Genomic DNA, 27,878 nt, shown 5'->3' with positions numbered 1-27,878 from the left:
ATTGATGGGGGTTTTCACATAAGCATTCAGAATCAGTAAATGATTAGACGAGGTGGAGCTTGCAGGAATGTCACAGCACCTGTTGCTGGATGCGGTGTGATGTCTCTATGCAGACTTGTATGCAGAAGTTTTGTCAGTGCAAAGAGCAGAAGTTAAAAAGCTGTCTCCTTGCAGGGGGCACTGGAGCCAAGAAGCAGTCTCGGCACCGGGTCATCATCCAGCTGCCAGCCAATGGGGGCCGCGACTGCACGGAGCCCCTCCATGAAGAGAAGGTGTGCGAGGCCCCTCCAGTGTGTCAGAGCTACAGGTAACGGGCTTGCAGGACAACCCTGGGAGCAGTGTGCTGAGAAGATGGCTCAGGTCCGTGGTGTTGGGGCTCTTTGCGTCTGAAGCTGCCATTCCTTGGCTCTTCAAGAGAGCTGCCCTGATACAATAATCATCGCCCAAGAGACAAACCCTGTCCCAATCTCTGAGCTGTGTCGTTAGCTCCAGCCGTTGCAAGAGAATCTTAGTTTGATATGAACTGTCAAGAGTGGAGAAAGTGGTTTAATAATGGTGAATCCCACACAGTTTGGAAAGTGCTTGTTTTCCACTTAGGGGGATTAACTTCACTGTGTCTTACCTGAGAGCCTGCTTCTGTATTCTGGCTCAAGAATTGACCTCTCTATCTCAATGGTGCTAATAATATGTCTGTTAAAATCATGTATGGTAGACCCAAAGTAAATTATAATTATGGAAAGACAGATCATCATGCTAATTTATCAAAGCAATTGGACCTCTTTAAAGCAAATCATAATCATTGAAGCTATATATCATCTTAATAATCAGAGAAATGTGGACCCTTTACTGCTAAGACAGAAGACCTCTAATTGAAACTTGATGTATTATATAATTGAAACCCTGACAACAAATGAGATATTATGACATCAATTGATGGAATGCATAATCACAGAACAATAATTGAATGCATAATTTGCCATTTTAATATGTCTGTCTTTAATTCCAAGATAATAAATAGTGCAATTGTATGTTTGGCTCATCAACACTGACAAATATGACCAAGCATATTTATTTTCAAAATCCATTATTATGAACCATATAGTAATTGCCACTGCTGAGTTACTCCTGCAGTGCCAATGAGAGGAGCACTACTCCAGAGACTTGTGAATTGAATGCAGTGTCATAACTCGAGTAAATACACCTTATGTAAAAGCTGTGTACCACACTGGGAAACGTTTGTAGTCCTAATATTGTCACAAAAGCTAAATATTCTCTGTCCATTCCAAGATAAGCTGACAGCGATGCACTCTCATCTGTACTGCCCTAGAAAGTATAGTTATAGTTACTGTTGGTTCTCACATCTCAATGGGGTCTAAATTAATTTAGGTAGGAGTGAGCATTATTTAGTAGCTTCCTGTTTACATTGACCAAAGGCATGTTTCCATGCTGCTCCATCTCAACCATTTATCTGGTGTTTTTGCCTTCTCTCTATTGGATTTCTTTTCTTGTAGATGGAAGACTCACAAATGGCGCAGGTGCCAGTTAGTACCTTGGAGCGTGCAGCAGGATAGCCCTGGAGCACAAGAGGGTTGTGGGCCTGGAAGACAGGCGAGAGGTAGGCGGCCCCAAACTGTAGCTTCTCTGCTGTTCATTTCTCCACCATCACCAGCTTCACTGCTAGCTTCATGCGTTTGCTTCTTCGGTGTTTGTCAAACCGAGCAGAGCTAATATAAATCTGCTATGGTCCATTCTACAAAACACCAAAACCATGGAATCTTATCGTTTTAAATTTTATGTTTTATTCTTAGACATTAGCTCATAACTCCTGTGTTTCTTCCTCATTCATAGCTGGAAGAAACTTAGGACCACCATTGGTTATGAAAGAGATGGTACACCCAAGTTTCTTTCTTTGGTGTTTGATTTTTCAGGTTTATTTTAATTATTGTAAAGGTAAAATGGGGGAGGGAGAGGAAAAGAGGGAGAGAGGGAAGGTGGGAGTAGAGGGGAACATGGGAATGGGAGGGGTGAATAGAAGAGGAAAAAACTGCGTCTGGGTGTTTCACGTAGGTGCAGTCCAGTGACAGGCGCCATCTTCCAGTGCTTTTTCCAGGCAGAGATTTCAGAGAGCCAGAAGCAGAGAAGCCAAACCTGTTTATATTCTTTGTTTTGTTCCCTCAGTGCAGAGTTACATGGATAGTCCATTGTTTCTCCCACTCCCCTTTCATGTATCCCCTTCTTACTATTTGACCCCGAGTTATTGCACTAGCATATTCATTCATTTCACTGTGAGACTTAACTTTCTGGTATGTGGTGCATCCTGGCATTGCAAATGTAAGGAAATGAAAAAAATAAGATAGTGTAAAAAAATAAGTATAATTATAAGTAATAATAGAAATTTTACTACTCTATTCTTTTATTCTGTTTTATATACATCTGTTATTTCCCAGTATGCCGTTCTCCAAAGTAGAGTTTTTTTTCCTATGTGAGTCCTGTGTATTAGTTGTTGCATGTCAGAGAGAACATATGATATTTGTCTTTGGCAGACTGGCTCTTTTCTCCGAACACGACGGTTTGCAGCTGGGTACATTTTGTTGCAAACAGTAAAGCTTCCTTCTGTTTTTGTGGCTGTTTGGTATTTCGTGTAGTAACTATACCACATTTTCTTTATTCATTCATCATCGTTGATTGTTTCTGTGTGTTAGCTATTGTGAACTGCGCCAATAGAACCATGGGGTTGCAGTTACCTCTCTCAAATGCGGATTTCATTTTGTTTGGATGTATTCCCAGGAATAGCATGACTGGGTCATAACAATAGCTGTCTGAAGAATCTCCATGCTGACTCCCACAGGGGTTACACTAGCTTACATTCCCGCCAGCAGTGGAATAGGTACCTTTTTCCACATCCTCACCAGCAATGATTGTTTCTGTCGGTAGGCCATTCTCACCAGTTAGATGGAATCTCTTTGTAGTTTTTTGTTTGCATTGCGTTAAATGGCAATAGATTGTTTTTGCTGTTGTGAAGTTTCTGGAGATGCTTGTAAATCCTAGCTATTAGTTCTGTACCTGTTGTGTACTTTGCAAATACTTTCTCCCTATTTTATTGGTTGTTGCTGCACTTTTTTGACTGTTTCCTGCAGTAGCTTCTTAACTTGATTTGATCTCATTCGTTTGTTTTTGCTGTAATTCCGTGTACTTTGGGAGTCCCCTCTAAGAAGTCTCTGCCTACATCAATATCTTACAGAGCATCCCAATGTTTTGTGCTTATAATTTGATGATGTCAGGTTGTACATTTAGGTCATTGATTCATTTAGAGTTGAGCTTTGTATAAGGTGAAAGTTAGGAGTCTCGTTTCTTACTTCTGGAGGGATATATCCACTTCTCCCAGCACCATCTGTTAAAAACACTGTCCTTTTCCTTTGGGTTGCTTTTGGTTTGTTTGTAAAAATTAGTTAGTCATAGATGTATGAGTTCACGTCTGGGGTTTTTATTCTGTTCCATTGATCTATTTTATCAGTCTCAGGCTGTTACGATTACCCCTGCTTTGTGCTTTAGCACTGCAACATGTGGTTTCAGTATTGCATATGGCAGCTTAACCCACTGTGTCATGACATCAGGCACTGTGGCTGGTCTTTTTAATCAAGGTTACCATTGTACCTTTACTGCTATTTAACAGTAAGATTCTGTCCTAATCACAAACATGCATTCAGCATGTGCATTATTACAATGTAATATAATTGGTCAGCTGTCCCAGAAATACTCCCCAGTAACATTCCTAACATTGTTATGATTATGCATGATTCTGTTCATATTCAATGGTAGTTTTTCTAAGTGGCAGATTTATTTACTCAAAACCCACAGTGTGTGAACTGCAATCTGTTTGTGGTATTAGATAACATGGAATCTTACAGAAATGAGTAATGGAAATGTTTCAAGCTTATAATAGTTATTTACTAGATATTACAGGGAAGGTCTAAATCATGTAGGAAATTCAGTCTCAAGAGGCACATGATAGTTTTTATTTGACTTTTATATTGATGTTCAGCACATATTTCCTGCTGAGTAAATTTATGCAGCTTCAGATGCAATTGAATCTGCAACCATATTTTAATTTATTAAAAACATTTTACCCCCTCATTTGTAGCTACACATTGTATAATAGAAAAATCTAGAAATGTACACCACAATTCTCAGCCCTATCCAGCACTGCTAAGCTGCACTGCCTTGCAGGATCGGTTTGCTTCCTGAAAGGATACAGCTTGGCGTGAACTGTCCACTGACCATCAATGCCTTCTTCTTTCTGTTACTGCAGGCCCCATGAACATACACATGCTTTCCAGGAGGACTGGCAACAACACCATAACATAACTCGGGCTGCGCAAACACAGTTTTTTCTGTCACTATCAGTCACCTTTCCCTTCCCAAGTTTGAAAAGCTTTGTTCCTACTTCCTGCTCTAACATGGTTACCCACCAGCTCTGTGGCAAAGTGTCTGGCATCCTTGCAGCTACTGTATCCTGCCTTTCTGATGGCTCCACCCTGAGTGTCCCTCACTGGTCCCTCTTCCTCTGCCTGTGCTTATGTAGTGCCATCTCGTCAGACTTCTTAAGCTATCTTGGCAGTCTTACTCATTGTCAGGAAATCTGTAAGAAGCAGATTGAAATATATCAAGCACTTTCTGTACAAATACACTTACAAGAAATGCTTAACTTCCATAGGAAGGCAATCTTTTTGTTGTTGTTGTTGTCTCAGTTCATGACGAGTGCTGTTTCTCTGCTTCTGCATTTCTTCAGAAACAAGAAACGGGAACATGGAGAGCGAAATGTTTACTGCCAATGTCAGGAAAGCAAAGTGATCTTTCTTTAGTGGTCATTGTTGTTTTCAGAATTTTGCAGACCTGTCATGCTAAAAGCTTCCTCTTTCTCATTTTTGTCTGTAAATTTTCAGAGACATTTAAAAATAGCATTCTTGTGTGTTTTTAAAGATGCATTTTTACTTGAATATCAGAGTTAGATGGAGAGACAGAGAGAGATGTTATGTCTACTGGTTCACTCCCCAAATAGCTGTCGTGGCTAGGGCTGAGCAACTCTGAAGGTGGGAGCCAGGAGCTTCTTTGTGGTCTTCCATGTGGGAGCAGGGACCTATCCTTTGATAATTTTCCAGACTATAAGCATGGCACTGGATTGTAATTAGATCAGCCAAGACTAGAACAAGTGGCCATTTGGGCTGCCGGCACCACAAATGGAGGATTCGTGTACTATGCCACCATGCTGACCCCATGCTATTTTAAGATTTTTTTTTAATTTGAAAGGCAGATTTTACAGGGAGAGAAAGAGGTCTTCCATCTACTGGTTCACTCCCTAAATGGCTCCAAGCCAGTGATAAATTGATCTGAAGCCAGGAGCCAGCAGCGTCTTACAGATCTTGCACATAGGTACAGGTGCCCAAGAACTTGGGCCATCTTCTGCTGTTTTCCTAGCTTATAAGCAAGGTGCTGAATGGGAAGTAGAGCAGGTGGAGCATGAGCTGCTGCCTATAAGAGATGCTGCCATTGCAGGTAGAAGATTAGCTTGCTTTGCCATCATGCTAGCCACTGTGATATTTCTTTGATTATTAAAATAATTAAGTCGTAAATATTGAATCAACTGACAGACTATATGGAAACTACTTTTTGTCTTCTCTAGTACATCAGACTTTCTAATTACAATCACTCACTCAGCTGAGATTGCATTCAAAAGACCATGTATGAAAGAGTATGGAGATGTTTAAACCAGGGGGCTCATGTTTATTAGGGAAATGAGATTGTCTTTGTTAACATCACTCAACAAGTAGCAGTTTAAAACTAAAGCCAGTTCGTTACAAAACCACTTGTCTGATGCTGAAAGCAGAGAAGACTCAAGGAGTGAACTTAGTCTTGATCTGGGCCTAGTAGAATAAGCAGAAAGGAGAAAAGAATGCAAAACAAGGTCAATTCCATGAGCTAAGCATTTGAGGTAAGAGAAACGATAGGTATATTTATAAAAAGTGGATAGATTGAGGCCCTGCAGATGTGTGTTGGAGCCTGGGATGATTCTGTGGAAGGCTATAAATGTCAGGATCAGTATTTTAGACCTTGTTCGATAAGAGGTAGGGGCAAGGGCCTGATGAAAGCAGTGTCTTATCTGTCAACATGACAGGGTAAATTAGAAAGATAAGACACATGGGCCTGGATGCCAGCTCGGACACTTGTAGCAGTGCGAGCTTGGAGTAACAGGAACTCCAACTGCAGCCATAGGATGGGAAGTGGCGAAAACGGGTTTTGGACTTAGGATAGTAGAGAACACCTTTAGAGTAAATATTCTTAGCTCTGAAAATAGATCCGATTTTGGACAACGAATATTACATATTTGGCATCTAAGATGATGGCAGGATAAAAGTAGAAATAGTTAAATGTGCATTTGAAAGGTAGACAAGGGTTTTTGTTCTGCTGTATCTCTCTCCAAGATTTATTTTTTTCATAAAATTGTTACTAGCATTTGCCTTTGGAGGTAGCTCAAATGGTAAACTAGTCTTCATGCTCTGTCATCTATAACCCCTGGGTGCGCCATGCACTGGTGTGACTCTGACTCTTCCTAGTTCCCACCCAGCAAGCTGGCCAAGCCATTTCCCCTGGGGAGTGGGGGGACAGTGAGACTGGAAATTATTCATAACTCCCTTCAGCTCCATATGAGGAAAAGCACATTTCTTCCCCCTCTGCCCTGATCAGTGATTAGGGAATGCACTTCAGCAAACTCGTAAGTGCAAGTCTGTTTTGCACAGCAGACCATGGTCAGTCTATCCTAGTGAATAGTAATTGACTGGAGTCTTCTTGCATGACTTATAAATTTGGTCTAATTTTAAGCACATTTAGATCTCATTATAATGAGCTTCCATTCACATTTAAGCTTTTTTTTTATTTTGTCATTTCTGCATGGTTCAGTCTCACCATTGCCATTTTTCTCATGAAACAGAAAAATTATTCATTTGCTTACTCACTCAGTTGAACATATGCTGTTTCTAATGCTACCACACACTATTAGCATGGTGTATGCTGTGTTAATGTTGCTATCAGCACACTATGCAGTGGAATATACTGCGTTAATGTTGCTGAGTTTATGAAGTAAGGTCCCAGAGCCCTTTGAACTCTTGGATACAAGTAATCCCACAGCCTCCAGTGCTCAAACATCTTAATCCTACTCCATTTCCCATAAGAACTTCTGTGTGCACATGTTATGCGTGGTAATTTATTTCACCCTGACCATTCAACCAAATTGGCAATATGGCTTTATTTGCTGACTGATAGAATGCCCCCTTTTTGTCCAACCAGAGTAAGAGAATTTTATTCCTATTCAAGAAAAATGACATGAGCAACTATATTCTAAATTCTTTCAGATTTACTTCTGAGCTGCATGGCTAGCAGTCTGTTTACAAATTCGTTTATGTAAAGCATGCAGAGTCATCTCCTCATAACTCTATTCTTTGTCATTCTCCAAGCCTTTATTATTTTCCCTTTTTAGAACACTGCTCATATTTAAGTTTCATAAAAATAGTTTGAAATGGGCTTTCCTTATAAATATTTATGGAAACTTATGTCACGTTTCAAAAATAGATTAAAGTAGAAAGAATATGATGAATACTAGTAATGCAGTAATTATACTTTTCAACAGATTATAGCTTGTGGTCTGTCTTGGTCATCTGCCACTTGCCAAACACTTAGCATAAATTTTTCCAGAATATTTTAAAGCAACTCTCAGATAAGATATATGAGAGTGCCTCAAAAAGTTCATGAATAATTCACATTATCTTTTAATGATACTTTTTGAAGCGCCTTCATATATCACCCATAAATGTTTGATTCTTTCTTTAAACATAGCAACATTATTATCATAGTAACAACATTTACAATTCTTTCATATCATCTATTAGGGCCATGTTTAATTTCTTGTTTCAAAATATCTCTGTACAGTTTGTTCATATTGGGGTCCAAAAGAGACTACACATTGCATTGGGTTGGTATATTTTTAAGTATATTTTTATGTAACAACATACTGAATTCCCTTTTTCATGACAGTTGTTGAAAAGCTGTCTTTTTAAATCTATGTTTACAGTATTTCTTCAATTCGAGTGGGCTCAGCATGCCTAACTCGATCCACACACAATCCATAAATAAGTAAGACACATTGATGACATTTTGGATTTCAAAGTCTGCTGGAACTCTGTCCATTGACCATTAAAAAGAAAAACCTCAGTGACAAGGTAGAGAATCTGGTGTCGTAGTATCAAGGTGCATGTAACTGCTTCATTGGGAATCCTTCTTTTGTTTGAAAGCAGAGATGCATTCTGCAATGTAGTTTCACTTCTGGGTGTGCTAGTCTCCATTAAACAGTTCATCTATTTGAATATATGTCTGTAACTGCAGTGCCATGATACACTTAAATAGCAAAATGTTAATCTTGTAGCTTTTATTAAAGGCCTGTATGCAACTAAGATAATATGGGAGAAACTATGGAAGAAGCAAAAGGGGGATGGAAAAATCCCTATATTCAACTGTATCATGGAAAATAATTAACACATTAACAAAATTAAATATGAAATTTGCTTTAAAATCATGCTTTTGGAATGTGCAGATCTAATGAGTAAGCTTTCACTTTGGGCCCATCTGCTAACAAGGCTTAAAGAGCCTGCATCGTCATTACACATGAAATACACAAGTTCCACCTTGTAAATACAGACTGCATTGCCTGGGTAGGTGTAACTTTCTGGGATGCAAAGAAGCCATAGCTAGCATGCTCCATCTCTTCTACAGTTAAAATCACACTGTTTTCAATGTGTTACAAGTGATTTCTAAGATTTATAAGGTAGGGATACCAGATGGTTCCCTTTCCAAACATCTATATTCTCTCACCCAAATAGCAGGAAGTTCATTTCAGATTGTGCTTCTATGTTGGAATTGTTCTGTTTCCTGCAAATCTGAAAACTGCCTCGTTGAGGTGTATGATAAATTTTCAATATATTGTACAAATGGCGCTGTTTCTATGTGTTTGTATAACATTGTGTGAGTAATTCATTCCAAAAGTACACTGCCAAAAATCTCACATAAGGAATGTGGTGTGTTGACTGTGTTTCAGGGAAAAGATAAGGAATTTTTTTTTCTTCTCATTCAATTTAAGAACTTAAAATTTTATATAAGCCAAATATATGAGGAAAGAACTTTTGATTTACATCATTAATATAGATCTACACAAAAAAATAGTAATTATTTTCTACAATTGTGTTGATAGTGGATTTGTTTTGTTTTGCATTAATGTCATGACGATCGGAATAATTCTGTAATTAAATTGTGAGAAACACTTCAGTGGAAAATGTAACAGAATTTCATATAATTTCCTAAGATCTATGCTTGAGTATATTTCAGAAGGCTAAATGGATGTACAGACAAAATTAGCTTCATCTTAAAGAACCCAAGTTCAATGTTGTAGTTTTCAATTTTCTTTTAGTTATAAATGGACGATCTGGGCCCTGTGCAATAGCCTAGTGGCTAAATTTTCACCTTGCATGCACAGGAATCCCATATGACACAGCTACTCCACTTCCTTTCTGGTTCTCTGATTATGGCCTGGGAAAGAAGCCGAGGATGGCTCAATATCCTTGGAGACCCATGAGAAGCTCCTGTATTCTAGCTTTGGATGAGCTCAGCTTCGGCCTTATGGCCACTTAGGAAGTGAACCAGCACATGAAGTTTCTCTGTCTCTCCTTCTCTCTGTGTATCTGCCTTTCCAATAAAAATAAATAAATTGTGTGTGTGTATGTGTGTGTGTGTGTGTGTATGGCGCAATCTTCTTCATAGCTTATGATCCAATACATGTGATAGTCATTATCCTACAAACTAATAATCTTTAAGACTCTTAGGGTTCCAAATAAGTCAAAAGTCTAATATCATCCTCTTTTTCAATATTTCTTTTTGGGCCTACTTAGAATAAGTATGCCTGTGAATCATGGGGACTCATTAAATTTAAACTCTTTATGTGTTCTGCTTTCAAATGGCCAGTGAAGAGAGAACTGCTGATTGCTGCCCTGTATGTGGGAATTCCTGTTACACCATGCTAGGGACCAGGTCCTTTCAAGCTGTGTGATCACTCTTTGTAATCCATTACCTGGCAAATTTTCGGATGTCCCCTCCTTGAACTCCAAAATCAGAGCTGTGTCTTACCCGTGTCAGCCTACGGGTAAATGAGCTGACAAATTTTGGTACGGATGAGGGAAGTAGCGGAGGGGAAATGGCCTTTGCTCTTCTTCTTTATCCAGTAAGTAAATTTTTTTAAAAGTTATTTGGTAGAGCAATATCTTCAGAGAAATAGTACATACAAATTAGAATTATTTTTGGATCCATATGTAATTGAGGATATCCTCTTTATGCTGGGTGACAACTGTTAGACGTTTCTGCCTATAGGGAGAGAGGGTGGAGGACTTTGATTCTGTCTCTCCATTAAGTGTTCCAGAGAATTCTAAATTTGGAAAAAGAGCCTGTTTTATATGCTGACACAGTCCCAACACAAATTCTATAACTCCCTCCTCAGCACTCCAAACTACCAACCAACTTGCTGCCACTTTTTTCTATAAAAGTTGTAGAAGTTCAGTATTACGAAACATTATTAAAGATACTTAGTACCAGGGCTGATTTGGTGGGGTTGCAAGCTAAACCCCTAGCTGCAGCACCATCAAACCATATAGGTGCCAGTTCAAGTTCTGGCTGCTCCACTTTCAATACAGTTCCCTGCCAATGGCCTGGGGAAGCAGCAGAGGACGTCTCAAGGCCACGGGTGCCTGCACTCACTTGAAAGACCTGTAAAGCTCATGGGCCCAGCTTCAGACTGGCCCAGCTCTGGTCATTGTGGCCCTTTGAGGAGTGAACCAGTGGATGGAAGATCTCTGTCTGTCCCCCTGTCTCTCTTTGCAGTAAAATAAATCTTCAAAAGAATAAAGGTATGTTATATTCTGCAACACTGCTGTAAATGTCCACTGTTCAACATAAACTGTGATCAGAGCTCATGTTTGATTTGTCTCCTTATAATTCATTTCCAAACAGACCCAATGTGTCACATGAGTTGTCATATTTAATACCATGTCATAAAAGCTGCTAAATGCTAAACATGTATGTGTATATAGTTTACTGTGTCAAGAAAAGCATCGATTGTTGATTTGAAAGCATACAAGATCAATTAAATGTCTATAATTACTCGAAGCAACTCTTACCAGAAGTCTGTAAATAAAGAATCTTATTTAACAAGTGTTAATTTCTAAATTATAGAGTAGTTAGCTCTTTGATTTTGATATAAACAGCTTTCTGCTTTTCTTCCAGCCATTACTTGTCGAAAGCAAGATGGAGGGCAGGCTGGCATCCATGAATGCCTCCAGCATGCAGGCCCTGTTCCAGCCCTCACCCAGGCTTGCCAGATCCCCTGCCAAGATGACTGCCAATTTACCAGCTGGTCCAAGTTTTCTTCATGTAATGGAGACTGTGGGGCAGTTAGAACCAGAAAGCGAACTATTGTGGGTAAGAATACATACCAATGTCAAAGCTAACACTTGTCAAGGTTGAAAAATATGATATAGAAAAGGAGAGTGTTGTCTGTGTATTTGAAAAATGCCTTTTTGTTGCTGTCCTTACACCTGCTAGATCAATGGGTTTGGATGTGTATTTCAGTGTAAGTTGGCAGTGAAGAAGCATTGTATATTTAGTAAAAAGAAAAGGCCGCCTGATTCCTTGTTCAAATAGTTATATAGTGGTGATAGTGGCTGAAACATGCACTTTTAGTGGATTGCCCAGAGATTATTAAATGCCTAAAACAAAGTGGAAAAGATGCCTTTTCATTTTCCTAACCCATTCCCACTGTCACAGGCTCAGATTAGCACTCATTTCCTAAAAGATAGAATAAAGCATTACTCCTGTACCTGAAACCTGCATCTAGAAGAGAGGTCAAAATGGAGAAAGAGTGAGAGAAAAAGCAAGCAGGAGGCAGAGCCATCATATTGACTTAGAACTTGGAAAACATTCTCCCTGACCAACAAGACCAGCAAGTGTTGCTGCTGGTAGACTATTCAGCATAGAAGTTACAAAGTGAACCACTTGTGAAATGAAGACTGTTGAAAACTCTATAGCAAGCTTATCAATGGAAGATAAGAATATAGCATATTACATATGCTATGACTAAAGAATATTTCATATATAATACATACAAGGGAATCACTAATAGAAAATGTACATTTTGAAAAGAAAACTGTGTTTTGGTTTGACAAATTTTTTGTACCACAACAAACATTTTCTTTCTATTTTCCCACACACTTTTCAGAGGACTCTTGCATAAAGAATACACCATCAGTCTTCAGGTGATATGATTAAAATAATTGCATTTTCAGACAATATCTCATTCTCACATGGTTTTTGTTAAAAGTTTATTTGGATTGACATTCAAACATTGGTATTGTTTTCTACATTGATTACCAAGTGTGTCAAAATAACGATCATAAAGATACTGAAGGAAGCAACATCATAAGAGAAGCCATTCACAAACACTCATTTTCTCACAAACCCTAAGTTGTAATCCTTAGTAACTACACATCATCTGCTTGGCATTAGCCAGAAGCACATTCCATCCAATGTGGTGAGTCCCTCCCTCCCACCATTTCTTTTCCTCACACACTAAAGGACAGGCTTGTGTAATTACCAGAAACTTACCGGTTGCTGAAAACACATAATCATTTTATGATCATGTTAGAGGATTTTGATCACTTTGAAGAGCATAAACTCCAATATAGCAGTTACTGCCTCATACAAAATGAGATACAAGAAAACTTTCACTATACCAAGTACCAGCAAGCACCTATATAGAAATGTATGTGGGTAAGAAAACTTTTTTTATTCATAGGAATATGATATAAAATGGAGAGAGGAAGCATAGAAAGAATAAATTAGAAATAGTGTTTCTCAAATTATTTTATGGTTTCTCTTCCACAGGAAAAAGTAAAAAGAAAGAACAATGTAAAAATTCCCATACATACCCCCTGATCGAGACTCAGTATTGTCCTTGTGACAAATACAATGCACAGCCTGTGGGCAACTGGTCAGACTGTATCTTGCCTGAGGGGAAGGTGGACGTGCTCCTGGGAGTGAAAGCGCAAGGGGACATCAAAGAATGTGGACAAGGCTACCGTTACCAAGCCATGGCATGCTACGATCAGAATGGCAGGCTCGTGGAAACATCCAGATGCAACAGCCATGGTAATTCTTTCTTTTCCCATGACTCTCATGTCCTTTTTTTCCTCATGTTATCTTTTTGTATGTGTTGTTGTGGAGAGGAGATGCTGGCTTACAGAACGCGTTGTAAATGAAACACTGTAGAGCACCTTGCTACACATTGTATATCCATGGTCCACCAGGAGAGTGAACATAGCACGTTGCCCTGAAGCTGGCAGCCAGGTCTCCAATATGGCTACAGGGAGCCTTTTGGGACTCACATCCCCTAAACAGGAGGCAGCAATGTTTCCAGGAACTGTTGGGGATCAGCAAGAGCCTGTTCCTTCAGAGGACCCAACAGTTCTCAACAAGTCTGGCTGCAGAAAGAAAAGTGCAAAAGACCTAAGGTTAGAGTTCAACTGAAGGTTTCAACTTAGAATTTCAACTTCAGTCTCTCATAATTAAATTGGCAAGCTTTACAGTGTGCCTAAAATGGTAGAGAAGAAAGCTAGAAATCCTTCATTGATAGTGTTAAAAAAAAAAAAAAGGAAAAAACTGCCAATGGAAGAAAAATGTACTTGTTTTTTGGGAATTGTGGCCACTATTGTTTTCTAAACCCACAAAGAAAATGAAATCACAGCAATCATAATTGGGTTGCCAAAAGTTTATAAATGTCGTCCACATTTCACCAGCTCATATTCTGAATTGTTTAATTATAATTCTTTTAGATAGCACCAGCGGTACTCTCCGTTACCTTTCGTTTCGATGTACACATCCTTTCACAAGGGAACGGCCTCAGTTTCTGGTGGGGGATTCGAAAATCCTGGACAGCATAAATTCAGAAACGCCAGACAATGTGCTCCCGCTCTCTTGGCAATAATGATGAAGACAAAATGAGATGGATAGCAAGGAGCAAAGTTCATAATTGCCCCCCCACCCCCTAGCATAAACAACCTGCTATTAGAGGAGTGAGCTTCCAGGTTTAATATATGGTTCAGAAATTAACACAAACTAAGAGAAGCATGTCACAATTATAAAAAAAATCAAGTTGTCATGGTGACTCATTAATTGAAATTTCCTAAAACTGTTATCCCAAGAGCTTTCTAAAAACCTTGTCTTTAATATTATACTTTCTATTTTAATCAAAGTCTAGCAATGTGAACTCTCAAAACTCCACAGTAGTGAAACTGCATCTGTGTGTTTCAGGTTATAATACATGTATTGCTAAACAGAAGATGATTTAATACACTTAGAACCATAACTGTGAAAGAAAACATAGTCTTTGCAGTACTTACAGATATTCTGCACTCTGAGAAACATCCCTGAGGGGGATTTTATTATGCACTAGATATTAAGAAACACGTGAATAGTCTTCCTGTTTGGAGAAGTCGGTGAGAAACTTGTTATGTTTGGAGCCAGTGCTGTGGGGTAGCAGCTAAAGCTGCCACCTGCAATGCCAGCATCCCATTTGGCACTAGTTTAGATTTTAGCTTCTCTAATTCTAACCCAGCTCCCTGCTAATGACCCGGGAAAAGCAGAAGGTGCTGCCAGTGCTTTGGTTCACGTCACCCATGTGGGAGACCCAGGGGTCACCCATGTGGGAGACCCAGGGTAAGCTTCTGGCTTCAGCTGGCCCGGTGCTGGCTGACGCTCGCTTTCCGTTGCACTGTGTGTGTCCCTCTTTGTAACTTGTGCAAATAAATAGATGTGTCTTTTCTTTAAAAAAAAAAAAGTCATGAGTCTAATGTTGTAGCCTAGCAGCTAAAGTCCTCACCTTGCATACGCCAGGATCCCATATGGGTCCTGGTTCTAATCCCGGTGGCCCTGCATCCCATTCAGCTCTCTGCTTGTGGGTGGGGAGAGTAGTTGAGGATGGCCTAAAGCTTTGGGCTTTGGGCTGCATAGGAGACCCAGAAGAGGCTCTGGGCTCCTGGCTGTAGATTGGCGCAGCTCTGGTCATTGTGGCCATTTGGGGAGAAAAATCATGGGATGAAAGAGCTTCCTCTCTGTATAATTGACTTTGCAATAAAACTAAATCTTTTTTTAAAAGTCATTAAAAGTAAAAATGAGAGCTGGTGTTTAGTGGTTTATATGTTGATTAAATTATAATATTCCAATAAAGCACCCTGATTTGAGACCCTGCTCCATTTCCAATCCCAACTTCCTGCTCATGTGCACCCTGGGAGGCACAGATGATGGCTTCAGTACTTAGGTCCCTAAAATCCACGCGAGAGAACGGAGCTGTGCTCCTTAGCCCTGCTTCCAGCCTGCTGCGATCCCAGATGTTGCAGGCATTTGGGCAGCAAACTGTCTGATGTCTGCGTTCCCCTCATCCCACTCCACCCGCAAAATGATGTGGATGTTTTTCTTTGCCTGTCAAATAATTTTTGGTGTAAACTTGACTGTACCTTTTAAACTGTGTCTTAGAATGTAATACGTGCTTGTACATATTTTGTGAGCCTCCATAATGACTGCATATTCTTTTACCCTGAGCTATTAATTTGATATATGAGCATTTTAGAAAGCCAGCTAATAACCTTACTTTTAGAAAAAAAAACTTGTAAATATTTCTGTGTCTCTCATATTTGATCACTTTAAAAAAGAAACTAAAAACATAAAATAATTGAAATCCAGTCCAGCAATATGTTACAGTGAGTTAAGCCACCATTTGGATGCCTGAATATCATATTGGCATGCCAGGTTGAGTCTAGGCTGCTGTACTTTGGATCTGACTTCCTGGAAAATGAATTTAGGACCCTCTCATCCATGAGAGAGGCAAGGATAGTGTCCCTGGGTTCCGGCTTCAATAGGCCAAAAGCCTCAGGACCCTGCACCTACTGGGAGACCCAGAGGAGTCTCCTGGCTCCTGGGTTTGGATGGGTTCAGCTCTGGCCATTGCCATTTGGGCAGTGAACAAGTGGATGGAGGATTTTTCTGTCTCTACTCTCTGTGAATCTGCCTTTCCAGTAAAAAAAAAAAAGGAGCAAATCTTCAAGAAAAAAGAAGTATTGAGACTCGCCATGGAGAATGTGGTTATTGGCAAAGTTGAGGGACAATTTCCTTCTGTTGTAATGAAGGGTACAATAAATATAAAGGATTCTAATATACTTATTTTTCTTCATATTTTTTTCTCACATGTAATGTATCGACTGTTAAGTACTTAATGGAAAATTGGTAATGAGCACTACAGGAAAATCAAAGCCAATTCAGGTTTGCCCTTTGCTGAAGGCATTCTGTACTGACTCAACTTTAACAAATAAGATCCTTCTACCTTTTACAGCTTAGTACTTTTTTTTTAGCATTTTTATAAAGCACATTTCATACTGAAAGAAAAATCTTTAAAAACATAGATAACCTGTCACAATATCACAGTATACTTGTCAAAGTTTTAAAGGGCTGAAAAAGTTTTTTTTTCAATTCAGATAAAGAAGTAAGAAGCTCTAGATTTATTTGATGTCTATTGATAAATAATACACTTACATTGTGATTGAGCACATTTTACTTTATGTTCTTACTAATTGTGATCTGATGAACAAAATTGCCAAGACTTTCCATTCCATTGAGGATATCATACTGGATTTCACACAATTGTCTGGATCACATTATACCGTTTAATTATTTGTTTTTCTCCTACAACTGAGTAGTTCAGACTAGTTTATCTAATTCTTGATTAGTGTCAGATGAGTTTCTCTTCACTGTTAAATGATAGTGATTTTTATTGATTGTCCCATGCTTTCTGTCTTTGCCTATTGTGCTTCTGAATGGTATTGCAAAGAACCTTCTGGACATTACTAGATGGCATTAGGAATTGTTTCTGCACACATTGGTCTGATTCAAAGGTCCATTAAAGTGGACTGTTTTCTGAAAGCCCTAACTCCCACAATTTTCTTATGGGAGTTATTTCATAGCTAATGTGCCTTGTAGCATTAGTAATGGGGCAGAAAAGAGCCTTACAAATTTTACAGATGAAGCAAAGGCCTGTTAATAATATATCTTCATACTATATAGATGCAGCTTAATCTTGTGTGGTAATATTTAGCATCTTGCATAATCATCTAAGACCTCTATATCCTTATTTCACTAGCCTATCATAGTTCTGTTTGCAACTTAATTAATTAGATAAGTTGAAAGAGTGAGTTACAGAGAGGAGGGAAAGACAAGGATTGCCCATCCATTGGTAACTTCCAAATGGCCACAAAAGTCAGGGTTGGGCCAGACTGAAACAGGAGCCAGGACCTGCTTCTGGGTCAGCAAGGTGGGTGCAAACATCCAAGCCTGTGGGCTATCTTCCACCGCCTGCCAGGGTGCATTAGCAGGGAGCTGCATCAGAACCAGAGCTGGAAATCAAACTGCTGTTGTTTGAGAGACCTGTGTCACAGCCTGGGGCTTCACCTGCTGCACCACGGTGCCAGCTCCTCGCAGTTCAGATATAGAACTTTGTAAAGAAGGTCTCATATTTCAATGAGCACAGCTGACTACTACAAACACTACCGTGTCTTTTATTAGTCAGGGGTTCTTCTACACAGACTACAGGTATGGGACTTCTTTTTCTTTTTAAAGAACAAGAAAGGAAGTGGGCAGAGCTGGCAGGGGAATAAGGGAGGGTTCCTTTGCTGGACAGCTACTTCCGCAGGAGAGCATGGGCTGGGATGGGGGCAGACCAGACTAGGCAGAGCTACCACACCTGTGCGCCTCATGTGGACTAGATCAGGGAAAAGCCAGGCTGGGCGGATTATTCCTACTGGTGCAAACAAAATTAAAGTGGGCGAGGTTTGTTTGGGCAGCATCAACTGGAATCTGGGAGTGGGGGAGGCCTGGGAGGGAAATAGTGGGCTCATCCCTCTTGGGTTACCACTTCCACGGGAGGACATAAAACTAGGACAGCGGCTGGGGTGGAATGGGATGTGGGACAGACTGGATTACTGCTACACTTACTGGCAAACCAGGGTAGGGGGTGGGCCTGGTTGGGGTTATTGTGGGTCGCTCCAACCTAGGCTACAGCTCCCGCTGGTTTATGTGAGGGCCAAGTATGTGCTGGGCAGAACCAGACTGGACTGCAACACCCATTGGCTCCAGTGGAAGACGGGAGTGAACACAGAACCAACCCAGGAATTGCAACCACCAGCTGATTGGAGCGATGGACGGTGCCAGGCCCTGTACTTGTTAGCACATACAAGAAGTTTCTTTGGAGATCTTCCTAGTCTGAATGCTGGACTCAGAACCATAACAAAGAAAAGAGCGAAGACAGACCGGGTCAACCAACCATCTAAGCTATGATGGACTATGTCGATCAGTGGATTTTTCAAAGACCTCATAGTGCTTGGAGCGGCAAGATTGACAGCGATTCATAACTGTTGCAATATCAAAACCACTTGAGCAAGGACCTCAGAGCATGCCCTACACCCGGGACTTGGGGAGGGTGGGAAATTGGGTGGGCCTTCTCCCTTAAAACCCCCCTTTTGAACATGAAGGTAACAATATGGAGAGCATATTGGTATTATCCACTTTCCTGTGGCCCTTGAACCTTCTTACCCTAATTAACTATGTAAAGAATGTCAAAATAAAATTTATTAAAAAAAATAAATAAATAAAAATAAAAAAGAAAAAAAAAAAAAAAAAAAAAGAGATATTAATTCATTTGAAAGAGTCACAGGAAAAGAGAAAGAGATTCAGTCCTACTGGTTCACTCCACGAATGATGAAGGTAGCAGTGGATAGGCCAGGCCCACGCCAGGAATCCAGAACTCCATCCTGGTCCCCTACATCAAGCAGCAGAGATCCACGAACTTAAGCCACATCCACTGCCCCCATGTGCAGTAACAAGACGCTGGATCTGAAATAGGGCATCGGGACCCAGAAGGACTCCCATATTAGGTACAGGTATCCAGACGGTGGCTTAACCAGTTGCACCACAATGCCTAGCACTGAGATTGTTTTTCTTAGGATTTGCAGCAATGGTTGTGCATGATGGTCAACATTTAAAAAAGGAATACACATCCAATGAGTAAAACAATCTACCATTTATAAATAATTTTAGTTCAAGCTTTTGCTTTTAATTCGTTGTGTGGAACTTTAAAGATACATCTGATAAAAATAACTCTGAAGATAATTCATGTCCACTCAAATATAACTCTAATATATTTGTTTTTCTGATACATTTCTATGAATGATCAATATAAAATATAAGTAAGAAATAATCCATTATAGAGGATAGTTGTATTTGATGAAAAATAAGTTAATTAAATAAGGCAGAAAAAGCAATAAATATTGTTGTATATGAACTGAAATGAAGCCCTAATTTCTCTGAGAAGCTTTTTGAGTTGGTAGTATTTATTTAACGTTCATTCCATGTTAGAATTTTAATTTCTCATTGGGTTTCATAGCTGCAGTTATATTGCTTTCAAAAATGGGATTTTTTTTTTCTTTTAAATGTCAAGAAAGGTGACAGGGGATGAGGGCAGATTTTTGCTGAGGTAAATGACTGCAAGTTTTAAAGAGCCAAGGAAAACAGAAAAAGGACTCAGCGGACACTTCAGTACAGAGAAAGCACAGCCTGGGGTCAGACTGAAATAGAGTTTGGAGCCCAGCACTGTTCTCCCAGGCACCCTGAGGGGATGGTGGAGGGGATGAGGGAGAAACAGGGAAGCCATCCTGCAGCAGCCATTTATGTCGGGTGTGATGGACAGGCACCTGCCACAGCGCCTTCGTCCGAGATGCTCATGACCCTGATACCACAACTTGTCCACTCCTGACAACGTGGTTTTCAGATCAGCCTCTGTGGAGGCCCTCTGGCTAGGCTGTCAAACACACCTTCCAGTTTATGCCAGGCATCCATTTGACTTCCCTTTTAGTTTTTTAAAGGAAGAAAATGGTCCAATGCCTAATATAAATGTTACTGCCACGAATAAAACAATGAAAGTAAAAGAATTTAAAATTTTCACTTGCCAGTAATTTCTGTGCTCTTTTGTCTTAATCTCTGAAAAGCTCATTCCCTCTAATAACATAAAGGAAAAAAATAACACTAATTTTAATGAAATTGGGAGTCTTGCCCATGGCTTTGGTAATTTTATTGACATAATCCTATTCCTTAGTTACATTGTGTTACAGGCTTTCACACTTCCTAAAGAAGCAAAATAGTCTGTGCCAATCTAGATATAATTTCCTATGATATTTGTAAACCCCTGCAAATCCAGGAGTTTAAAGGTCTATATTGCACTAGTTCAGTTTAGTTCAACTTCTAAAATGTAAGCCATTAGAATGGATCACTAGGGAGCAAGACTTAAGTATAAAAGCATTTTTGTATACATGCATGAAGAAGGCCTTAGAATATCCAGAGGGTCAGGAAAGAAACCTGAGAACACACCAATAAACTAGTCTGCACTTTAAATGTAATTTTTGAAAGACAAAACTTTACTTGTACTTGCTTCCAATATTTATAAGGTAAACTTTCTTAAGCTTTTAGGAGATTTTGCTTGTTTGATTGGTTTTATATTTTTTCCACATCTAAACATAGACCCCAAAATGAACAGAACCTAATTTTTTAAGCCTTTAGCATACTGTGAATGGTTCAAATTATGAAGCCACTTTTTAAAATATTTTTATTTTAATGTTTTTATTGGAAAGTCAGATATACGGAGAGGAGGACAGACAGAGAGGAAGATCTACCTTACATTGAGTCACTCCCCAACTGGCTACAATGGCTGATACTGCGCCGACCCAAAGCCAAGAGCATGGAGCCCCCTTGGGGTCTCCCATGCAGGTGCAGAGTCCCAAGACTTTAGGCCATCCTCGACTGTTTTCCCAAACCACAAGCAGTGAGCTGGATGGAAAATGGAGCCACTGGAATTAGAACTGGCACCCATATGAGATTCCAGGGCATGCAAGCTGAGGACTTAAGCTGCTAGGCTGCTGTGCCAGACCCAGGAAGCCATTTTTAAAGCCTTCCCCTTATGGCTTAAATGGACATCTATTTCTCACTGTTCCAAGAGATTATTTTTAGGAAAGGTCAGTAATTATGAGAATGAAGCATCTGAGTCATTCCTAGAGACTCACAGTTCATTTTAAGGGAAAAAAAAGAAAAAGAAGGAAAGTTGAAAAGGGCAAGAGGGAGGGGAAAAGAAAGACGATACACTCTCCCATAATAAGAACTTTCTGCTGGTTTTCTAATTTGATGAAGCAGTTTTCTAACTTTTGTTAAAATTGTGTTTGACACTTTAGAATCACACCAGCTCCTTTGGAAATATTCCTGTGGCAATGTTAGGTTTTCCTTGATGGAAGCATGATGGGACCCTGTCTTGGAGTAAATTAAAAGGAAATCACTCAAACAGAAGTTTCAACATGAACTGATTGCCCATTACTTTACAGCCTGAAGACTCTAGAAATGTTTCTATACTGATGACAAAACCACACAAACTTTGGCTTGTAAAGTGAGTTTGCTTGTTTGCCAAAATGAACTTTTTAGAAAAAGTCTCTAATTTTTAACACATTAGTCAAAATGGTCAATGTCACATTTGTGGAGAAATTCAACAAATTCATTGATATGTGCTCATTTCCAAACTGTGGATGGAATGGGCAACCTGTAGATACCAGTTTTTATGTAAATCGTTTTGTGAAGCCTTTTTTTTTTTTTTTAACAAACTCTCTGAAGACATGAAGCACTTCTAACACGAACTGCCTGGAGTTAAGCCAAACTTCCCAGGTTAGGGACTTGCAGATCACAGGACTGCATCACTTCAGATACCAGCTGCAAGTTTGGATGTTCAGGCCAACTTTACTTTTGACTAGCTGCCTTTAAGTTGGCAGGTTCCCATTACTGACTGCCTCAAGCTCTGTAACTCACTGGAATGGCTTACAGAACTCAGAATACTGTAGTTATCTTTACAGTTTTATTACAGCAACAGGGACAAGGAATCTAAAACCAACTGGAAGACCGCTCCCTACCCCACCGTGGAGCATGGATACAACTCTGCGTGAATTACCAAGCAGAAAGTCTCCAGAGCTTTCGGGACCAGCGTTCTTACAGGGGTTCCATTCCAGGGACATGGTTGGCCATGTGATTGAATTTAATCTCTCCATCCTTGAAAGCCAGACAAATGTCACGTGGCTCAAAGCTCCGTCCCTCTAATCACAAGGTCAGCATCTCTTTAGCCTAAACTCACACGTTGAAAGGACTTCACAAAAATCCATGAAGAAATCAAAGTAGAACCAAAGTTTACTTTGGTGTAAAAATTTGAAATTCATGAATAGTTTTCCTAAGATATGTTATCCATAAACTTGTGAAGGCCTCACTTATCAATAGAAGTCACTTTTTACATCAAAATGAACTTCTACTTTAAATCCACATGTCCCTGAACATTGAAATATCTTGTGCAGTCCATGGAGCCCAGCAAAAATAAGATAGTCTTATTGCTTGGGAAATTCCCAGTTTTATAATATGACTTCCAGAAATGATACAAAAATTGATTGATTTTGTATTATACTACACAAAATTTCAGGGATTCCTATAAGAAATGGTCTTCACAGTGAATTTGTACATAGATACAACTAAATGATACTGAAAGTGCCTAGTTTTGGGATAAGTTCCCAGTACTAAAATTACAATAATAGTAAAAGCTTACAGGCAATTGTTCATACTCACATTGAAATTTTTTTAGGAGATCTATGAATGCTTAGCATGTGTGAAGCGATATCCCTTCATAAATATACAAAACAAATAGAGATTTTTAAAAGCACTTCTGGGATTAATCTAGATGTTTCAGATGGCATGTCAGGCCAACTCCTTCACAAAGATGTAAATCAGAAGGAACCAATGGTTTCCATATGCTCTCAAAATGAATTATTTAATCCATCAACAGTGCACCTCTCAACAGCACAATTTAGTAATTGTGAAGGTGGTTGAAAGCTTATTTTATCTGCACATTTATAATTCAAATGAATGGGATGATTGAATATATATCAAATGGAATATGTGCTTTGGTTCTGACCTACACACTCGCACACATACAGTGAGTTCAAGGAAGCCTAGGGGAGTTGAATAAACTCAGTTTGCTCTATTAATATTAAGATCTTGGTTGCAAGGATACCCTGATTGCTGCTGGAAGAACTGGGAAAAGTAAAAAAGGAAACCTTTGTTTTTTGAGACTTCATGTCGGCCTACAACTATCTTAGCCAAAAAAAAAAAAAAAAAAGCAAATGGAAGAACTGACTAAATGCCAGAAAGTAGATCAGTTTCCAAAATCTGACCTTATATCCCAGGTAAACTGTAACAGGATGTCTTTTGAGTATGGCAGGGGTAGTGGAAGATTGTACATCTTATGATAAACTATGATTGGACAAAATGAGAAAATGTTATGTAGTAATTTGCCTATCATTTTAGCACTACATTATTCCAAAAAATTGTGGAAAATAGTATTAAAAGATAAATTTATTTGATGGGAATGCATGCATACTTTGTGCAACATGTATTTCCCATAAATTTTCAGACTATTCACATATAAATTACAATGGATTCTCAAAAAAATCAAATTTCTAGAGTTGATATAAAATGGAAAATTTTCTCATCTGCCTGATATGTTTAAGCACAGGATTTTCAAGAGAATTAGATAGACACCAGGTGTAAAGTCATTTTGAAATTGACAGCACTATAAAGAGATGAGGCATTATTTATTTAACAACCTTCATTTTTCTTCTTCAGGCTTGATTTTTTAAAAAGGGAGAAACATAAGGTGCAAAGTTAAATGGTTCTTCTCAGATGCCAATCGAGAGGGGCTGCCTTTTCTTTTCAAGGAAGAACATCCTATGGAATTAGGAACTCGAACTTGTCATTAACAGATAGGGTTTTATAGAAAAGTTGGTTATAATTTTTGTTAATGTACCATTCTGACAGCATGGGAATGATATGGCAGCAGACAGCTTATTGTCAATTAAACACAAGCTGTCAAAGTGAGAAATGTTGAAATCTGGTGAGCTTGCATCCTAAGCACATCACATGGCTACTGCTCAACTATTATCTTAGCAGAATATCCGTGTGTATGTGTCATTTTCCTGCAGGATCTAATTTGAGTCCCTAACTATTCAGACATCCCTGCATTTACATGCTGCTGTCACGTCAAACTTGGCCCTCCTAAACGAGCTAGAAGGGCGGGTGGCAGGGGCGAGTGACATGTCAAGAAGGTCCTGGTCTCATTTTCCTGCTCTGTCTCAGGTTACATCGAAGAGGCTTGCATCATCCCCTGCCCGTCAGACTGCAAGCTGAGCGAGTGGTCCAACTGGTCGCGATGCAGTAAGTCCTGTGGGAGTGGCGTGAAGGTGCGGTCGAAATGGCTGCGTGAAAAACCATACAATGGAGGAAGGCCTTGCCCCAAATTGGACCATGTCAACCAGGTATTTTCTATCATTGAGAGTAATAAGCTATTCTGTAGATGCAGTGATCTGTCTTTCCTCCAAAATGGTTACGTATACGCGAACTCCTGTGTCAGAAATTTAACTCATTTATCTTGGGAATGTCTGAGTAAAAACATTGATATTACTAAGATTCTAAATCAGAAGTATTATTCCTGAATTCTCTGGATATTTGGCACCTACCAGTGTGTGAGTATGAATACAACTCAGTGGACAACTGGATTTAAAATAATGTTGGGCATCTAATCTGTCATGAAATTCTTTCTAGCCTTCATGTTGATTGTCTCATCTTTATAGTTTCTTGAGATTCTCAGAAAAACAATTTCAATTACCAGTGGTTTAAATTCAGCTAAGGAAATGAATGACTTCAGATGTGCAACTGGAAAAAAATATGTGCAATTTATTAACTTATATATATATATAATATAAATGGAGGAAAATATAGTATGATCATCTCAGAGTCGTTTCCAGCGTGCTATCAGTTAACCTATTCATCTTTTACAGCTATACCTGACATTTTATTGAGCTTCAGATGGCATTCTTGTTAGCCACTGTTAATAGTTAATATTGGTATCCCCATGCAGAGAAAAAGTGAAAAGACTAAAGACGGAATTGTGACCAACTTAAGTATAACATAATGCATCAGTTATTAAGCTGCTTGGTCTACAAGTGAATGAACAAAGAATGGATTTCACATAGTATATGCAGATGTTAAGTCATCTACCTGGATTTAAGACACATCAAAATGAACTTCATCCTTAAATTGGCAGAAATATGTCATATATCCATGGACTGTTTAGTGCCCGAATACATTGCTCAGCAGTACACATACTTTGCTGCTCAAATAAAGCTAAATTTGTTCATGACAATAAAGCCACACTGTGAAGAAATGGAATAGTTTTAAAGTAAATAAAGATAAAAATAGTGGTGAATTAAATTCCTTAGAAAGAACCCTCAAAGAGTCTTGATTTTTCCCAAGTGACTGAATTTATCCTTTGAACTCAAATGAGAGACTAACACTCCGCCACTGCCATCTACTGGTACCCAAGCTTCCTTATCTTGCAGCATTTGGTAGGTCTTGAGATAATAGTGAATCATCTCCAAAGACCATCCAAGTCCCTGACTTGAATTAAACAAATGTAAAGTAGAAAGCTGAAAACTGAAGTGTTTATAAAAATCCAAAAACAATGTCTCTGTAGGTTTTGAAAGCCTTAATTTCCAGTAATAAATTTAGTATTGATAAATGATGATCCAGAGCTTGATGAAGACAAATGATTCAGCTCTTTATATCTGTTATATCTGTTAGTGTGTATCTGTACATCTGCAATTAAAATAACTTGATTTTGTCTCATAATTGATCTACAATGGCTTAAGACTTTGTTCCAAGTTAAATTGTCATGCTAATTGGAAATCTTAAACCATTTCTATGTAATGTTCCCAGTTGATATGACCTTACACCTAGCCTGAAAAGGGCATTTATAAACTTGTTGTCAGACTACTGAAGTTATAGTAAAACATTTAGAACTGAAAAAGCGTAAGTATGAGCTACAGACATTTGAGTATTTTGCTTCATTATAAATGTTCTACATTAAAAAATAATTAGCAATGTAGATATTAGAATTTTATTTGGGGGAAGATTGCAAATTTTTGTGTAAGTGTTAAAAATCGTAAATCATACAGTAATTGCAAGTTGCTGTAATTCATACATTCCTTGATAAAATAATTAGCAGTTCGTTGACCTGCAACTGGCTTCTGAGGTTCCATTTTCCAGTTGAAAAAAAAAAATCCTCACATTCAGGAAAAAAAGGAGATGAATTAATTAAGTCATCTTAATTTCTCAATTCTAGAGAGATCAGTAAATAGATATTAGCTCACTCAGAAGTTGGATCACAAGTTATTTGCAATATAGATCAATTTCCTATTAGGTATATTTTGAGGTGACTGATTCCAAGAATTATTTCATTTTATCCATCTTTTTTCTTAAGAAAAGATTTATTTATATATTTGAAAGAACCACAAAGAGGGGGGAGACAAATCGGTCTTCCATGCACTAGTTCGTTACTCACGTGGCCGCAATGGTCAGGGCTCTGCTTGGCAAAGTCAGGAGCCTGGAGTTTCTTCCCGTCTCCCAGGAGGGACCACTTGAGCCACCTGCTGCCTTCTCGGGCACAGTAGCAGGGAACTGGATCGGCTGTCCACCATCCTGTCTGTCTACCCCATTACTTAGCTGTGCTATTTGTAATACTTGCTTATATAAGCTACATTCCAACAATAAATCACTGAATTTTTGGTCATAAGGCCTGAAAAAAAAAGTTTCAAGCCATTACTAAAAATAAGAGTCTTTCCTGTATGTATGATAATATTTGAAACTTATAATGGGAATTTTTCTGGTAATATACTGATGTGTTTTCGTCTTTGTCTTTCTCCTTCCTGTTTCTTCATTCCCGTTGAACACTACTCTAGGCACAGGTAAGACCTCTTAAAGTTTATGGTTTTTCATGGATTTTTTTTTAAATTTGTGATTTCTGAGAATGTGTTTCTTTCCCCGCTATGTTGTAACTTATAGGAAGAAAGTACCTTTTGTTCTGTGTCTGTTTCCTTTTATCTCCTAGCATGATTATCTGTGCTTTACTATTGAAATATGGGGGCCTTAAGTGAAGGGGAGGGGCCACAAGCTTCACTCATGAACCTGACTTGACCATGATGCCCCTTTGAAGGACTTTCTGCTTTCCAGAAGGATTGAGACATGTTCCAATGGGCTGGAGCCTGGTAGGGGAGATGGCTGTGAATTGATTTGTATTCACTCCCAAGCAGGAGATTAAAATGGAAGTCATCAAAGGATTAGTACGAACTCCTCTCCCTCACACATCATAGAGTGATGCTTTACTCTGTGACAGTCCTCTTTTAATGTAGTACCCAATGTGAATGTGATCATGGAGAGCAGTAATCATAATCTAACAGTGTGCGTTCTGCTCCTACGGGACGGTTCACTATCTTCACTTCACTTGGGCTCTTAGTCCAGCAGAACTGTCACACAAGAATGGCTCCAAAGGGCTACGCCACGCTGTTTGCTTAGTTACCGAAGACGTATTTTATAGTTTCTCTGTGTATAAAATAGGAAGTGAAGGTGGATTATTGTAAGTCAGGAAAATACTATTAGATAATTTTTTTAGTGGCTAAGTAAGTTATGTGCCAAGTTATTTTCTTTGGCTATTCTTCTCATTGACAAAA

At 39.0% G+C, this 27,878-nt stretch overlaps 1 protein-coding gene across 2 annotated transcripts in view; it reads left to right on the top strand.

Annotated features, from left to right (window-relative positions):
• The window catches only part of THSD7A (thrombospondin type 1 domain containing 7A), a 280,481-nt gene that overhangs the window by 227,161 nt on the left and 25,442 nt on the right, over nucleotides 1-27,878 (top strand). The window contains exons 10-15 of one of the 2 annotated variants that reach the window (XM_040964690.1): nucleotides 175-307; nucleotides 1,512-1,615; nucleotides 11,374-11,568; nucleotides 13,030-13,293; nucleotides 24,451-24,629; nucleotides 27,111-27,116. In XM_040964690.1, the coding sequence (XP_040820624.1) occupies nucleotides 175-307; nucleotides 1,512-1,615; nucleotides 11,374-11,568; nucleotides 13,030-13,293; nucleotides 24,451-24,629; nucleotides 27,111-27,116 (881 nt within the window). The remainder of the gene's footprint in view (nucleotides 1-174; nucleotides 308-1,511; nucleotides 1,616-11,373; nucleotides 11,569-13,029; nucleotides 13,294-24,450; nucleotides 24,630-27,110; nucleotides 27,117-27,878) is intronic. The other variant, XM_040964691.1, reaches the window with a different exon arrangement.

This window comes from Ochotona curzoniae, unplaced genomic scaffold, assembly GCF_017591425.1.
Source record: "Ochotona curzoniae isolate NIBS_2020 unplaced genomic scaffold, NIBS_Ocur_1.0 scaffold_3835, whole genome shotgun sequence".
Lineage (NCBI taxonomy): Eukaryota > Metazoa > Chordata > Mammalia > Lagomorpha > Ochotonidae > Ochotona > Ochotona curzoniae.
The sequence above is the reverse complement of the archived record's forward strand: the minus strand, read 5'-3'. Positions and strand labels throughout refer to the sequence as shown.